Raw genomic sequence first — 16,604 nt, forward strand, 5'->3', positions numbered from 1 at the left:
AACATGGTAAATTCGACATGTGTAATGCCTTTCCGAGCATATCTGTAATGCCTTTCCGAGTCCAGGCTTGATTGCCTGTTCAAATTCGACATCGACATTCAGAAGCTCACATATATAGTTTTGTATCCACAGCCACTATATATAGTTTGTGTGAGAATGGCAGTGTCAAATGCTACCATACTACACATGGATCCACAATCAGAGAAACTATGAGGAAAAATGTCCACAACGTTTCTAGCACTAGCAACTACTTAATATAAAAAATGTCCATTTCTTTGGAGGGAGTGTCCTCTCTTCTCGAGTCAAATACAATCATGTAGTCCTTCGGGACAACAGATAAGATTGGAACGATACAAAGAAAATTAGCACGACTCCTACAGGTCGCCAGAGGCCCTTCATCATTTAGGGTAAAAGTAATTTACGTCATTCTTGCTATTTCTGCCACGAAGACTAGGACGAATAGTTGGAGAAAGAGTTCCATCCCATACTTTTGGCCAAGGTTAAACTTATTTATGTCTCAGACAATTTACCTAATATAGAAGAGTCGAATATAAATTATTTGAACATTGTACATATTACAACAAGAAATCTATTAATAATTCGAGTTTTAAAAAATCCTCTATGAGCTTTCTATTCTACAATAATCATTTTGTTTGGTATTTATTTTGGAGTAAGGAAAGTGTAGGGAACAGCTGAAGCTTTCTCGTCTACCATTGGTCATAGCGATTTCTGAGCTGCTGGATCTGATGTAGAAAGCTCATTATACATATCAGATATTGCTTTGGCAAAATAAGCCTTTGCCTGCGGTCTCTTCACCTAGAAAATTGGAACAGAACAGGAAAAGTATATTAATAAAGACATTTGGGATTGTAAGAATACACCATAATGGACCAAAAGAACACCTTTTTATCATTAGATTTGCTTCAGATTTTAAAAACATGAGACGGGAAAGGGAAATTACCTTGAATGTGGGAGTGAGCAGACCATTTTCGATTGTGAAAGGCTCGATAACCAATGTAACAGCTTTTGCAAATTCGAAACCTCTCAACTGTGTCAGAGTACAAGGAGAGCATCAACTTTCAGTCCAATTGAAAGTTACACTTCTCATCTTAAGAAACTAAAACTCAGGAATTAACAGAAAGCCAAAGTCAAACACATTACCTGAGCTTCCCTTCCGACAGCATCCATCTCAGCAAGAACTGCAGCCTTCGCTCTTGGATCATTACACAGTTGTCCCAAACTTTCATACTGGAGACAGCACATTAAAACCAAGGGAAATAATCAGCCAGCTTCTTCAATTGGTGAATACATTAGGTTACACTTTAGTTATCTCCTTAAACGGATGATATAAAACTAAATGCTGAAAATGTCTTACTAGTTCATATTCATGAATTTTTATGTCTTTAAAGTATAATAACATCTTATTTAAAAATAAATACATGAAAATAAACCTATATAATTATCCAAAACTGTTAATAACTGATCATTTTACCATGTTGCCTTTTGAATTTTGAGTTTACAGTTTGCTGGGACATGTTACATTCCTATCTCTTTGTCCAGTTCCAGTCTCGATAAGTTCAGACTGTATGGCTAATTCCCCTTGAGCCGTCATTTCAAAGTTTTCCGAGAATGTCAAGCCAAAGTATGCAAGTCTTGTATCTACTAAGCACTTTCAATTTTAATCGCACACCATTTGGTTTTGCAGCAATATGAAATATTTAGTGATTGGCCATTTTCAGTGAAGTAAAATTGGTTCCATCTGAAATCTGTAATCATTATAAGTGGCACTTAATGTATTAAGTAATCTTGTAGTTCTTTCATTGAACATATCTAATGTCTAATTTAAAGTAACAGTTAATGCAATAAGTGAGCTTGTGATTCCATTTTCTAAGGTAACGTCCACGTACAGCTCCGTGAGAAGGGCAGTGGACAGAAATGGCCGAGTTGTACCTCACTCTCGTCTTTAATGGGGTCAGCTCTTTTTTTTTTGGTTGGGAAAGTATGCCAATATGATCTTAAGGAGGTGCATGGCTTTGTCATATCACTTAAAACATTCAGTTTTAACTGCTGAACTTGGTAAATATCAGCCGCTCATTGTAGTTTTGTTCCCTACCCCTGCATTCTGCAGTTCTTATTATGGCTGTATGGGGTGAGCAGTTTTCCAAACAATGGATAAAACACCAGTTTTCAAGCTTATAGGTGTGACTTAGCTCAATATGCCGGTCCAGTGATTTCCTTGACAAATTTGCTTTAGACAGTTTTATGTGATAAGGTGACTAGATATTTATTGTGCTTAGCAAGCTAAGTGTCAATTTCTTGGATTCACTTGAACAAGGGAAAATCATTCAGGAATATATCAAAATAAGCCATCATCAGAATAAAAAAGCTGGCCAAACATTTAATTACCGGTATATTTTATGGGAAGCTCTAGAAGCAAGTTGTAATTTTCTACCTGTGTGAATATAAGCACGGGTCATGTGCTCTGTGCAGAGTTAATGATAAGATACTCAAAATATGATGGTTAATGCTTGTTAAAAAAAATGATGGTTAATGCAATGCAACACGAAATCTAAATGATGACCTCCACCCAAGTTGCTTTAAGTGAAGCATTTAACAAAATGAAAATGCATTGGCTAAATGTTGAAGATTAAAAGCTACCTTGATTCCCTCAGATGATGCCCATTCCTTAAAGACATCTGGCTCTACACAAACCACTGCTACTAAAGAGGAATTAAAGCTATCACCTGCAATGTTGCAGCAGTGAGCAAAGGAGACACCATTTAATGATTCCGTAAGAGAAAAGTTCATTATCTGCTTACCATAGACAAAGCACTGTGCAACAAATTTGCATTTGGCATAAACATTCTCAATTTTCTCAGGAGCTATGTATTCACCTTGTGCCAACTTGAAGATATTCTTCTTCCTATTCATAAGGAGCATTCAAAGATCAGACTACCATTGGTGACAAGCAAGGCTCAGTATGATAGATGTTTCTAATATCACAAGAGGCATACGAACGTTGAAAACCATGTAACCTAATATAAGATTTAATTGATGGAATGGAAGGGTTAACGAAAGCTCCTTCCGACCACCTAGTCGCCCACAAATATGGGGCCCTGGTGGAGAAGTGTTGTTTGTATCTCAAAATGAATTTGTCCGTCCTAATCATATCAAATAGATTCTACCTGTCAATAATCTTCAAGCGGCCTCCAGGTAACCATAATCCAATATCACCAGTATGCAGCCACCCGTCTTCATCAATTACCTCCCTCCTGTTAACTACTATGTCAGGCAAATTATCTCGGAGAAACTTGTCGCAATCACAACAAGAATAATGAAATATCAATGTGCAAAGGTTATGTACGTCTGCACTTCATCTTTGTAATAGCCTTCAAAAATAATAGGACCTCTAACACAAATCTCTCCACGAGGATGAGGCCGATCTTCTGATGTGTAACTCATTTCCGGAACATCCACGAGCTTTATCTCTGAAAATAGCAGTCATAGAAAAGTTGAAGTCATTTAAAGATTTTCTTTAGCAACCTTTAGATTAACTCTAGGGCTGTAAAATGTAAAAGAGGAAGGGGAAAACCGTTTCTATGCCTCAAACAGTACTAAAATTTAGCTCAAGAAGGGAATAATATGGAAGGAAGAGCAAATCAAGAGACATAACTCTTGACAGCAAAGATGTTTATCTGCCATCACTAATTAAAACCTTACCACACGCAGGATTTGGTGAACCAACATGACCAGTTAAGAGATCACTATCGTCCATTGAGCTTATGACACATGAAGTCTCAGTCATGCCATACCCTTCCATTACTAGACAGCCAAAACATCTGCAAGAAGGAATTTGTTCAGAGCATAGCCAACTACTGATAGTCCTCAGCATCAACAAGAGTCACAATATGATGAATAAAATCTTCCAGTACTTTAGAGTAGCAATAATGGTAACTTACACTCTCAAGAACTCCATCACGTCTGGCGACAATGGTGAAGCACCTGAGGTCATAAGACGAACTCGCCCCCCCAGTTTGTCCTTTATTTTGTTGAATACCAATCTATCCCACATTGGTGATGGCTTTCTACCTGAAAATATGAGATTTGAATATAAAAGAGATAGAAGTTCATGAAGATGGGCCACAAAAGCAAGCAAAAGTATTTTTTGCAAATCCCAGATGGATATTGTACAATTATCTTTTCTAGATGAGTGTCCGTCGCAATCATCTAAAGCAAACTCAGGAGCATGACAAAAAGTTTTAGACAACTTACCATTCATGACAGCTTGCTTCTTGGAGTTGTAGGCAGCATTGAACAGTCTCTGCTTCAGAACGCCAGAAGTTTGTACAGCATTTGTGATCCTACAATGAGCAGATCGGCAAAGTCTAAGACACCCGCCTACAAAGATATATACTATTTAGCACATCACATAAACATTACCCAGCGTATATCCTGTTGTACAGACGAGGAACACTACTAAATATTGTAGGTCTAAGTGTTGCCAAATCATCCATCAATTTCAGATTGTCCTGCAGAGTAGAAATGGTAATAGTAAGTAATGCTTTGCAAAACAGATGCTGTCTATAAGAGCCCTTTTAGTGTTAATAATTCATAAACTGAATTAGTGTAGAGCTAAACAAAGATTCCAAAAGCACCAAATTTTATCTCTACAACGCGTTTGAAAAAGTGCTACATGTGAATTGAAATAAGCCACTTTTAATAAACCCAATTTGCTCGCTGATCATGAATCCAGGATCGGAGGTCTAAGAAACAAGGCCACACCAAGAAGCTAAGACTAAATAGTACATAATATCCAATTAACTGGCATACCCCTTGGTAGAAGCCAACAGCAACACCATAATATGCCGATGTAATTTGGTTGGCACGTTCATAGATGTGCGCGAGTGGAAGATAGGATATGTATCTGTAAGATTATTCACATAAGCACTAAATCAGGATAAAATCAAATACACATAACATAGCACAAAAATATTTAGGCCAAACTCACATGTCAGAAGGATAAAACTTGATGGAAAGGGTCATGCCCGCAACACTTGCTATCAGGTTCGCATGGGATAGTACGACACCCTTTCAAGAGGGGCAAAGAAAAAGGAAAATAAGAAAGGCCAGATAAAATCTTGTTAACAAGAGAAATAACCCCTAGAGATATTGGTTTATTTAGCAGATTCTGAAGTTGAAGAAGTGATACCTTTGGTGTACCCGTAGTACCACTTGTATAGCATATGGTAGCAATGTCTTCAGGCTTGGGAGGGCAAAAGGGTTGCATACTGCTGCGGCCCTATTGGAAAACATGTAGATCAGTCATTGTAAAGTTTCTACAGCAGTATAGTTCAGTTGTAGGAAAGAGAGCTAATGATGTGCAAGAATTCCCATAATATAACATGACATTAGAGAGAAAATACAACTTATTAGACAGGTTAGATAAACTCTGATTACAACTTTGTTACAACTTAGAGGTAATCCCCAGGTCACAAAGTTTTACTTTTAACAGATTCAAAACATGATAGACCTGTCTCTACCTTCCCCCGTCTCTTTCCTCCCCCTCCCCCCTCTCCAGTCCTTTATAAACACGCATATAAAAGGCAGAAGGAATCCTAGGTGACACAAAGTAGAGTCGAAGCAAATCAATTTGTTAGCCATAAAAAAGGAAAAGGGAGAAGATCTACAACCTCAATGGCATCTTATAAGGTGTCTCTCCCTCTACTAATGATGCTCTTAGCTACTCAACATAAGACACAAAGACTAGGAGGGAGGTATATCTACCAAATTTATCCCTCTGAATTCAGGTTGACGCACCAAATTCAGAACAGCTATAGTCCAAGTAATATATTTATGTATCATTTAAAGTACCTGACTCAGCAGCCTTGTATATGATAAGAGCTTCATTCCCGTTGTAGATGGAAGAGATGGGAGATGTTCATCTATCCCACCCACTACCTACACCATCAAAGACAGTGTAAGCAAATTAACGAAAGATATAACAAGCTGCCATCACATATTATATGAGCAAACCAAAAATAGGAAAAGCAGTAGCTCTTACCACAATCAAACGTACAGAAGGAATCTCTGATAAAAAGGTCAACAACTGAAAATTCCGTGAAAGAAATGTCATTAGCGAGAACTTCAACAACTTTCACCATTAACGTAGAAGGATTACAGAAAATAAAAATTTTAATTAGATGTATCTAGTAAAAAAGATTGTAGTCTCAAAGAAAGCAAGCTTACTTAGTATAAAGTACCAGCATTAGACTAGCCTTCTCAAATAGTTTATAAGGATCTCTTTATAGATGAAACCTAGCTAAGATTGGGAGAAGAGCACAGGTAAAAGTATGTGAAACTTGAACAACAAGGAACAAGGATTTTCTTTATTCTCTCTCTCTCTCTCTCTTTCTTTTGAAAAGGACAGAACTAGCATTTTCTTTTTGAAACAGCATTCAGAGGAATGGAGAAACATAACAATATCACCAGACAGGATGAAGAGGTCAAGGTAGCAAAATAACATAAATGAACTAGAACTAAGGACTAGAATGAAGTGTTAGACTGAGTCATCTACCAGTATCACTGTCCTAAAAGGTCATTAACCCTACTCGAGGAGTTTCATCGACTGTTAAAGCTTAGCACTCAATAATAAATGGGGGCTTCTTTGATTGTTAAACACTTCATTAGTTAAAATTTAGCACAGGCCACTGAGAATGTATTATGGAGTTCTTCTCAAACTAACATTAGTAGACTATGGGTGACATAACAGAGTCCTCCACAGTTCTATTCATGCTGCTGAAGTGTCTAAGAACTCAAGTTGATCAAAACAATGTTAGCATTAACGCCTCATACTGACATCAGTGACATGTCTCAGAAATATGTTAAAGGAGTATACTCGGCTTAGGGGGAGGAGTTTCACTAACCGTGTTCAACGTACCAGGCACACAAAAAATGGCCTGTACATCAGCATGATTGACAATATATTTAACAGCATCAGGACCTACAGAAAACAATATAACAAGTTTAATATATCTTACCAGCCAAAGAAAACTTTAATGAAAGGCCACCTACATACCAAGAGTGTCATATAGTGGGACTGAAGTATATGAATACGCTGAGCAGGCATGGTCTACAATCAGCCACTCAGGCCTATTTATGAAATAAAGTCCCACGCGAGCACCCTGGTGAATTGAAATTGGAAAAGGTCAATGATTATATAGTCATTGAGGCACACAGATATGAGTCATATAGAATCACCGACAAAAAAGTAAACTGACCGACTGAAAAAGTTAAACGTCCAGAAATCAAACATGATACTGAGTTTATCACACTAACATACCCCAATAAATTCTAGTTAGTGTTTGAAAAAGAACAAGGAAGTCTGGGAAAATTTTGTGGAAATTTCTTTCTTATGTTAGTAAAAGAATGTACGTAGTTTAAGAATGTGCACTGATCCACATTTGGTATACCGGTTGCAATCCATAATAGTGAAGTCCAGAACCAATTGCAGTCCGAGCAGTCCCTGCCTCTCCATATGTCATCCATTTGTAGCTACATCAAAGAAATGGAAGAAATACATGTGCAATCAGAAAACTTCTCACCCTCATCTCATCCAACCAAGCATTGTCAATCAGTAGAAATGCTTACTCTCCAATAGTTCCATCTACCCGAATACGTGTACCCAAGTATTTGTAATCCTGATAGGTTTGAACTGCATGTCTGAACATAAAACATTATCAGATGAAACAGGAGATGTACGACCAAAGTATGCAGACAATATCAAAAAATAAGCAACATATCTCCTTTACGAAGAATTTAAATAAGAGTGTACATAAGGTCAATGAGATAATATTGTCGCAGTAATAGTGGACTATACAGCAGACCAAGAATTCAAAAGGAAAAGAGAAAACAAAACTGTGCAAGTAAATGTCACAGCAAGCCAAATTATCTATTAGCAGAATACAAGGTGCAGGCCTAACTCTTCTCTATATTTAAAAGCGTTAAAAGTAAAAAGCTAAAGATGAGATTCTTACTCAAAGTTATCATGTAGTGTAGCAATTTCAGGATGATCAGGGAATCCAGTAACAAGCTTCAGAGGAGATCGTGCAGATCTGCAATAATCATCACTTAGTTCCTCATATGCTTCCTAAAGTTATAATTATACATACATAACACATTATACGATATATATATATATGTGTGTGTGTGTGTGTGTGTGTGTGTGTGTGTGTGTATATGAGTGAATGTGTGCATTATATGTACGGCCACACCTGTGAACACGTAAATAAGAAACAATCATGTGTATTTCGCGACTGAAGTAGAGAATACACGCACCTGTACACATTCCATTTTCCTGTCTGCAATTTTTCAGGAAGAACTACGCTGAAACCCTGACCTGATTATAGTTTAACGTGTGATTAAGTAAACAATGAAAAAGAGTAAACACAGGAATGAATGAACAAAAGCAAAAAGAAGAAACCACTACGTAAAAGGCAGCAGGACGTGCTACAGTCTATGCATAGCTTAGCATGTCAGATACAGAACACCAGACAACCTTGCAACTTAAATATTTTTTTTGTACATAGAAGCATAGGCGTGCTCAAAGGAATGCACAAGATATTAAGATAAAATATGCAATCTCGAAGAAGAAGTTCACAAGTTTGCACAGCACCATGAATATGTCTATGTATCTATACATCTTAAACAGTTTGTTTGTACATATTTAAACTTGCATTTTAAGGATACTCCTTGCACAGAATAAGGACCACACATGTTCAACAGGAGATCATTAGAACTATATTTCAGTAAATAATCAGTATTCGAATAGAAAACTACTAGAGAACGCTTGCTGTTCCAGACAACTGAATAACTTTGGACATATACCGAACATAGAGGTCTAAGTACACAAGACTACTTCAATTTGTTTCCAAACCAATAGACAAATATGCTTCTAAAATGGAAGAAAGTACAAATACCACCCATGTCTTTGTTTTCTTTTCCATCTCAGGGGTGCTTTTCATGAGTAACATTATCTTAAAAAGCTTGATTAGGTAAGCAAATACATGATTCGCTTTCTTAGCTTAATGAAAACTAAAAAATAGTTTTTACTCCATAACTCTGAGCTCTTACTGAGAAATGTATTCGAGTCTTAGAAACCAATTTCTGCTCGATGTCTCCATATTAGTGCAAAGAAGCTTGCCTGTTAAAGGAGATACGGTAATGGAACGCCAAAAGCCACTCACCCTACTCAAACTGGGGGCTACTAAATTATACCAATATGTTTGAAGAATATGCCTCATAAAGCAATGTCAAACCTGGCTATATTCACTTCGAGTATCTCCTCTAGAATATATCACCTGAGTGAGAATACAGCCATGTCGTCCTATAATGATTGTTATAAAATGGCAATTTACTACGGAGGAAGCCTACAACCGAAATATCTAAAGTTTCCGCGAAAGAAGGCGGACAGCAGGACATGACGATAATATCACTCTGTGGAGATTGAGGTAGTAAAAGAATCATCTATTATGCAATTCAATAGGATTTGATTCCAAATGTTATAAAAGCTTATAAAAATTTACTGTTCCCCTGCAGTGCCATTCACAAAAACAAGCATTTTTCAGTCTGCAGCGCAGGACTAGCATGGGACACCCGCGTGATTTCACACAATTTCTTACAGGCCAACAGAACACCTAAGGGGAGCTCATGGACAGCTCTAAGGGGAGCTTGTCTCACACAAGATAACCTCTGTAGAAGGAGTTTCCAACTAGCTAATAGATGCTACATGTGCCAACAAAACTCAGAGTCTATTAACCATCTTCTTCTTCACTGCCCAGTAGCCACTTCCATGTGGTCTATGTTTTTTCCATTATGGGAATAAGCTGGACCCTACCTCAGGGCATTAAGGAAGCAATTGAAGGGTGGAACAAGTGGAAAGTTGACAGAGCCATCAGGAAAATCTGGAAGATGATCCCTCCATGCATCTTTTGGGTTCTTTGGACAGAGTGGAATCGCAGATGTTTTGATGGAATTTCAACTCCTCATTTTTTGAAAGCTAAAGGTCTAGCGTACCTTTTTAGTTGGAGCAACCTAACCCCTGTAAATAAAGTTGCCTCCTATCTAGATTTTATCAGTTCACTTACTCTGACTTAGGCCATACTTTTGTTCTTTTATTTTTTTTTTTGTTGCTCTTCGACTGGAATTGAATCACATTGTAATGGAGCTAACAATGGCCTATTTTGTATTTCTGCGTCTTCTGGATGCCATCAATGAATCATCTTACTTCATCAAAAAAAAAAAAAAAAAAAAAAAAAAAGAACAGGCCAACAGAACACCTAGTAGCAAACTGCCTGCCAAGAAATAATTCCTCCAACCATATTCTCAAAAGATCACAACTATCGCGGTCAATTACAGATTCTTTAACCAAGCAAAGAGACTCCTGTCTCTGACTCCCATGTTTCTCCCCCTCTAACACCCCACCCCTCAAACAAAAAAGTGAAAGCATAGAAAGCAATGAAAAGGGTAGGCATTCTGAATTTACAGATAGACTTCAGGAAGGTTATTATCTCTAAAAACTATTTTCGTGCTTTCTCCTTCAAAGTCTTAAGATTTTCTGATCTTACTATAAGGAGTACTACTGTGAAATAGTTCTATGCAACATTACATGAATCGCAAGACCTCAAAAAATAAAGCTTGATTATTCCATCAGCTATCAAAAGGAGAAAAAGTAAAGAAACAAGAAAACAAAGTTGGTTATTAAATATGTGTGGGTCCTTTATCCTTTGTCACAAAAAAAAAAATGACTTCTCAACACAGGGTACACATGCTTATGAGTAACAAAAATAAACCCAGAAACAAAAGGAGAGATCACTGTTCCACTGATAGCTAAACCTCAAGATCATCAAGAATCAAATCTTCAAAAAACTAAAGTCCAAGCACGTTCTCCACTTTTAAAAATAATAGTAACCTTTTAGTACTTTAGAATGAGGAAAAAAAGCAATAAAAATAAAGACTCGAGTCAAGTCAGTGGTCTTAAAAGATTACACTACCTTCCACCAGTAAGTAGATACATATTCACTAGAGGGTCCCAGAAAACCACAAAGCATAAACAAAACCCCTAACCACTATTCTGATTTGGGTATCAAAATACTTCGTACACTCAAAAAGCTTCAAATTTTAGATTCTTTCCCACCACATCACAATTCCACAAATCACATCTAATTTTTGTATCTACACAGAAGTAAAAGAACAGATCATTGTGTAATCAGGAAGTGAATTACCTTGAACAAATTCGCCGGCGGTTGGGTTTGACCGGATGAATGAGAGTGACCGGTCATCGATGAACGGAACAAGATGGTTTTGAATAGCTTTCAGACGTCGCTCTGCCGATGATTCCATTGGAAAAACACTCTTCTTTTCTCAATAAAGTTTTCTTGCTTTTTTCCTCCTTTAGAAACTACCCATTTCAATGTACAATAATATATATACTTTTCTTTTTTCGGATTTTTACCGTAAGCTGAGTTGTATATATATTTTGATAATATCAATAGAATATTAGTATTCAAATATAAAGATGTGTACAGTATAAATTATGATTGGCACACTATTCAAAGAAGATGATGTGGGGGTAGTGAGAGGGGGTGGGGTGGGTTTGGAGGAAGAAGAGAAGTAGGATAAGGGTCGTTGTTTTTGCAGATGGTGATTATTATTATTACTCCCTCCGGTCCAAAATAAGTGATTTTTTTGTCTTTTTCTTGTGGTCCAAAATAAGTGATTTTTTCATATTTTAATAAAATTAATTATTTTTTTCCTACATTGTCCTTGGAGTAAATAGTGTTGGAATATATATTAGGAGTGTATATATAAGATAGTAAAGGTTAATATAGTCAATTACATTGTTAATTAATATTAAAAGGTGGATTTCTTAATCTGTGTGAAAATATACAAAAAATCAATTATTTTGGATCGGAGGGAGTATTTATTTATTTTGGACAAGGAGACGGGGATACGATTTACCGAAAGAGGTTAAAGAATGGGTCAGGGCTAACGTTCGCCAGCTAGGTACGGCGCCATTTAGTGGGCGTTTGGACATAAGGACTGTAAAATTCCAAAAAAAAAAAGTGAGAAAAAAATTAAATTAAAATAGCATTTGAAAATTAAAGTTTTTTTGGACATGGATGTAATTTTAGATTGTTTTGCGAGTAATCTGAGTTAAAATTTTAACAAATAATTTTTTGAAGTTTTTTAAATTTTTAAAAAAATCCAAAATAAATCTTCAAGTGAAAATTGAAAATTTTATGAATAAAAACAACACTAACTTTGAAAAAAAGAAAAAAAATTCTTATATCCTGTTATAAATAGAATTCTATTTATGGTGAATGTCTATATTTAGAGAGATTCTAGGGTTTATTACTTGGTGCTAAGTCACCATCTCCCTATAAATAGAGGGTTCTATTCCATTGTAATTCATCCAATATCAATAAGAATTCTCTCTCTCTACTTTTCTTTGCAATACTCTTTTCTTCTTTTATTGTTTTATAACACGTTATCAGCACGAGACTCTAACCAATTGAATAGAAACTTTGGGATTGAGCATAATGATTGTCAATTGTTCCATGAACTTTATTCATGATTAAATTCTGGATTTAAGGTAAGTATTTTACTGTAGTTTTCTCTTTTATTCTATACTTTGATTTTAAATACAAGCAAAGACAACAAAGTTTGATTATAACCCTAATGGAGTTTGTAAGAAATTATAACCACCTAAAGTGGTAAAATTTCTATGCCTCGCCATGATCAAATTCATGTATGATTGTGGGCAAAGAATTGAAAACCCGTCCCATTGAATTTGCTCCATTCTCATTCCCTTAAGAGAATGTGATAGCAGTATGTGATAAGTCTGAAAGAAGATAAAATTATTACTATGAATGTATCAATGGATATGGACGTGGCAATAGACGAAATTATAATCGTCATCATTTGTGGTAATGAGAACAATAAGGATTCTCAAAATAATCTTTCACTCTGTGAAAAATATTTGTCATCGATTTGACATGAGATTTTGTAAAGCACATATAGATGATTATGGTCCATTCATGAAGTGAATGTGACAACATCTGATTTATGAATACATATTCATTCTTCAAAGAATATGAACGTGCTAGTGCTAGTGAATATACCGCACTCACCTCTAAAAGGAGGTTTGAGATAATATAAGAAAATAAAGTCATTATTATGGCATGAATGGTCATTGGTCACGTACCTATTGTACGCCAAAATATTTTGGCATTGTGATTATTAAAAGACAACAATAATGCAAGAAACAGATCTTGCATATAATTTTGACCATAACCATAATGGTATAACTTTCTCTTTAAAAGAGATATTCACCATATGGATGTTGATGAATATGTGGTAGTACCAAATTAATTGAGAACTCTAGAAGAGCCAATTATTACTATTTGGAGAAACACAATTAATTACCAATAAGGTATTGTGTTGTAGTAAGTCTCAAAGAAACTTATTCAGTTTTCAAAGTATACGCGAAAGTGGTTGATTATATTGAGACTATAAATAAAGGAAAGATTTAATATCTTCTATTACTACAACTTGTAGCGGGGTAATATGTATGTGAAAAGCTACCCGCTTTATTCTCCAATTTGTACTACATAAACAAAAGAATACCACAACGAAGTGGATATTTATTGATATAAAAACCCATATCATAATAAACTTGGAGTTTATTCATAATTGCATACATCATGGTGTAAACCTGAAGTTTATCAATATTGATAATTTATCCAGTTGGCGTAATTGGTTTAGCCATGTTAATTCAAGTATGATGTGCAAAAATAAAAGAGAATTCACATGGGTAAATATTAAAGAACTAGAAAGTTCTTTACGAATTCTTTTACATTGCTTATTCTCATTAATTAATAGACCAATTAAAATTGGGATTGAATCCCATGGATGCTGGAAATATCAAAGGTGAATATGGGTCCATTCACCTGTCATGTANTTGGGATGGTTTTGAAGTATTTTGTATTAACTGCTTATCATTTAAAATTGATTTGAGACAATTATCTTTTAAATTGCTAAATTTGAAGGAAATCCTAGATTTCAAAAGTATTAAAACGAGAATTTGATTAAGTAATTTGGTTGGCTTGCCTGACAGCAGTGTCCGGCGCCATCACGACCCTTAGTGGATTTTGGGCCGTGACAAAATTTGTCTAAAGTTGAATATTTCTTCTTATTAAAATAAGGATACAATGATGATATTGTTATAAATAGAATTTTATTTATGGTGAATGTCTATATTTAGAGAGATTCTAGGGTTTATTACTTGGTGGCTAAGTCAACCTCTCCCTATAAATAGAGGGTTCTATTCCATTGTAATTCATCCAAATCAATAAGAATACTCTCTCTCTACTTTCCTCTGCAATACTCTTCTTCTTCTTTTATTATTTTATAACACGTTATCGGCACGAGACTCTCACCAATTGAGTAGAAGCTTTGGGATTGAGCATAATGATTGTCAATTGTTCCATGAACTTTATTCATGATTAAATTCTGGATTTAAGGTAAGTATTTTACTTTATTTTTCTCTTTTAAATTCTTGACATTCTATAATTTGATTTTAAATACAAGCAAATATGGATATCTCTCAAAGAAAAATTGGATCACAGTTCAATTGTAAAAATATTTGTTTAATTGACTCATGTACGACACATACAATATTCAAAGAGAAGAAATATTTCTCTTATTTAAGTATGTGCAAGGCAGATGTTACTACGATTTCTGGTAGTAGTAATCTAATTGAAGGCTCTGGAAGAGCTACTACAACTCTGCCTAAAGGAACACTACATATCATAGAGAATGCAATGTTCTCCTCCAAGTCCAAGAGGAACTTGTTGAGTTTTAAAGATATCCGACGAAATGGATATCATATTGAGACAATAGATGAGAATAATTTTGAATATCTCATCATTACCAAGAATGTCTCTGGCCAAAAGAGTGTTATTGAGAAGTTCCCATCTTTATCTTGTGGCCTATATTGGGCAAGAATTAGTGCAATTGAGGCACATTCTATTGTAAACCAAAAGGTTACTGATTCCAATACTTTTGTACTTTGGCATGATCGATTGGGACACCCTGGATCAATTATGATGAGACGAATTATAGAAAACTCCAATGGGCATCCATTAAAGAATTTTAAGATTCTTTTANTATTGCTTATGAGAACAAGTTACCTATATCAGTTTGATATAGGTTATATACGAAAGTATATTACATTCTCCCCTCACAAGTGGTTTCAGGGTCAGGAACCAAATAATTCCATCTTATTATTATTGATGTGCGGTGTATATTTTGATTAACACCATAACGCACAAAGATGGGTTCTCAAAGTTGAGGAAACAAGTTAGTTTTTCTACCATAAGGTAGAGACAAGATACAACAGTTGAGAAAAAGTTACATGGAATGAATTATTATTTATACATCTCGATCCTCGAATAAGATAATATGAACTTGAAGTTCATAAAGGATAATTCATCTGCAATATATTACAAAGCATGCCGGACGCATTTGCTGACCCAAAGAAAGTAACTATATTCTCATTGCAAATGCTCCTATTAAGTCCTAGAAGGACAAAGTCTATGGTAAGCTTAAAGCGTATAGACAATCGGTTTCAAATAAACTTCTTGATAAAGAAGATGAGCAAATGATCAAAATGAAGGAGGCAAGTGATCTAGAAGATCACATGACATAACACTTCATAAAATCTCATGAGAGATTCAGGTACCTGAATATATGAATGAAGAGATCTCTATGTTATGTCTTTATGAAACATAAGGAGGTTGGAACCGATATAAAATGTTCGTCGACGACGTTTATGATAGCGCTAAGTATAGATGAGGATCTTAAGTCTGTCGAATATAGACACAAAAAATATTGGCCAAATAGAAGAGAGACAATTCAAATAGAATTGGTTTCATATGAAAGACAAGTATTTGGACCTGCAATTCAAACACTTGAAAGTATAAAGTCAATGGTATGTGCAATCAGTTTTCGATATCTTATATGTCTAGCATGACATGAAAACTTGATATGCATCTAAAGTCTATTATATGGCTTATATGACTTAACAATCCCTGAATGATTTAAATTGCTTAAAGCATATAGAATTCATGGTCATGAAGTACTACATCCTCAATGCAATTTGTGCACAAATGTATCTTGCTATAACTATATGCATGATACTATGATAGCAAGAGTTTTCACCTCTATGTGAAGATATTGAACTGACGATTCCAACAAAATCATATGAAGACAATTCATCTCTATCAAGAATGATGATTTCAAGGTGCAATATATTCATTCAAGTTAATATGGCTGATTTATTTATCAAATCTCTACCAAAGATCTTTTGAAGATGGTGCACAAGATTGGAATTGCAAATGCTTAAGGACGTGAATTGATGCTCTCATTAGGGGGAGTTAATACGCGTTGTACTCTTTTTCCCTTATAAGGTTTTGTCCCACTGGGTTTTCCTTGCAAGGTTTTTAATGAGGCAACCAAAAGGCGTATTGTTAGATATGTGTACTCTT

General features: G+C 35.4%; 1 protein-coding gene across 1 annotated transcript; it reads right to left on the reverse strand.

Annotated features, from left to right (window-relative positions):
* Window positions 1-463: 463 nt before the first annotated feature.
* LOC109242901 (long chain acyl-CoA synthetase 6, peroxisomal-like) lies at window positions 464-11,709 on the reverse strand. Its single transcript, XM_019409777.1, has 23 exons — window positions 11,280-11,709; window positions 8,335-8,395; window positions 8,034-8,111; window positions 7,648-7,719; window positions 7,470-7,551; window positions 7,076-7,181; window positions 6,924-7,000; window positions 6,062-6,106; window positions 5,872-5,958; window positions 5,210-5,299; window positions 5,009-5,088; window positions 4,831-4,924; window positions 4,441-4,529; window positions 4,273-4,361; window positions 3,960-4,089; window positions 3,721-3,839; window positions 3,365-3,488; window positions 3,186-3,272; window positions 2,820-2,923; window positions 2,659-2,744; window positions 1,162-1,248; window positions 962-1,048; window positions 464-816 (listed from the first exon to the last, which is right to left on the reverse strand). The coding sequence occupies exons 1-23, from the start codon at window positions 11,395-11,397 to the stop codon at window positions 718-720; spliced, it is 2,091 nt and encodes a 696-aa protein (XP_019265322.1). The 5' UTR covers window positions 11,398-11,709; the 3' UTR covers window positions 464-717.
* Window positions 11,710-16,604: the final 4,895 nt, after the last annotated feature.

This window comes from Nicotiana attenuata, unplaced genomic scaffold (genome assembly GCF_001879085.1).
Source record: "Nicotiana attenuata strain UT unplaced genomic scaffold, NIATTr2, whole genome shotgun sequence".
NCBI classification, from domain to species: Eukaryota; Viridiplantae; Streptophyta; class Magnoliopsida; order Solanales; family Solanaceae; genus Nicotiana; species Nicotiana attenuata.

Bases quoted from the DNA above. Each gene is read 5' to 3' on its own strand.
- LOC109242901 (XM_019409777.1), bottom strand. From the start codon at position 11,397: ATGGAATCATCGGCAGAGCGACGTCTGAAAGCTATTCAAAACCATCTT. The intron at 8,396-11,279 runs GTAATTCACTTC...AACTATAATCAG, and splicing joins CGCCGGCGAATTTGTTCAAG to GTCAGGGTTTCAGCGTAGTT. The intron at 4,090-4,272 runs GTAAGTTGTCTA...TCATATTTTCAG, and splicing joins GAAGCAAGCTGTCATGAATG to GTAGAAAGCCATCACCAATG.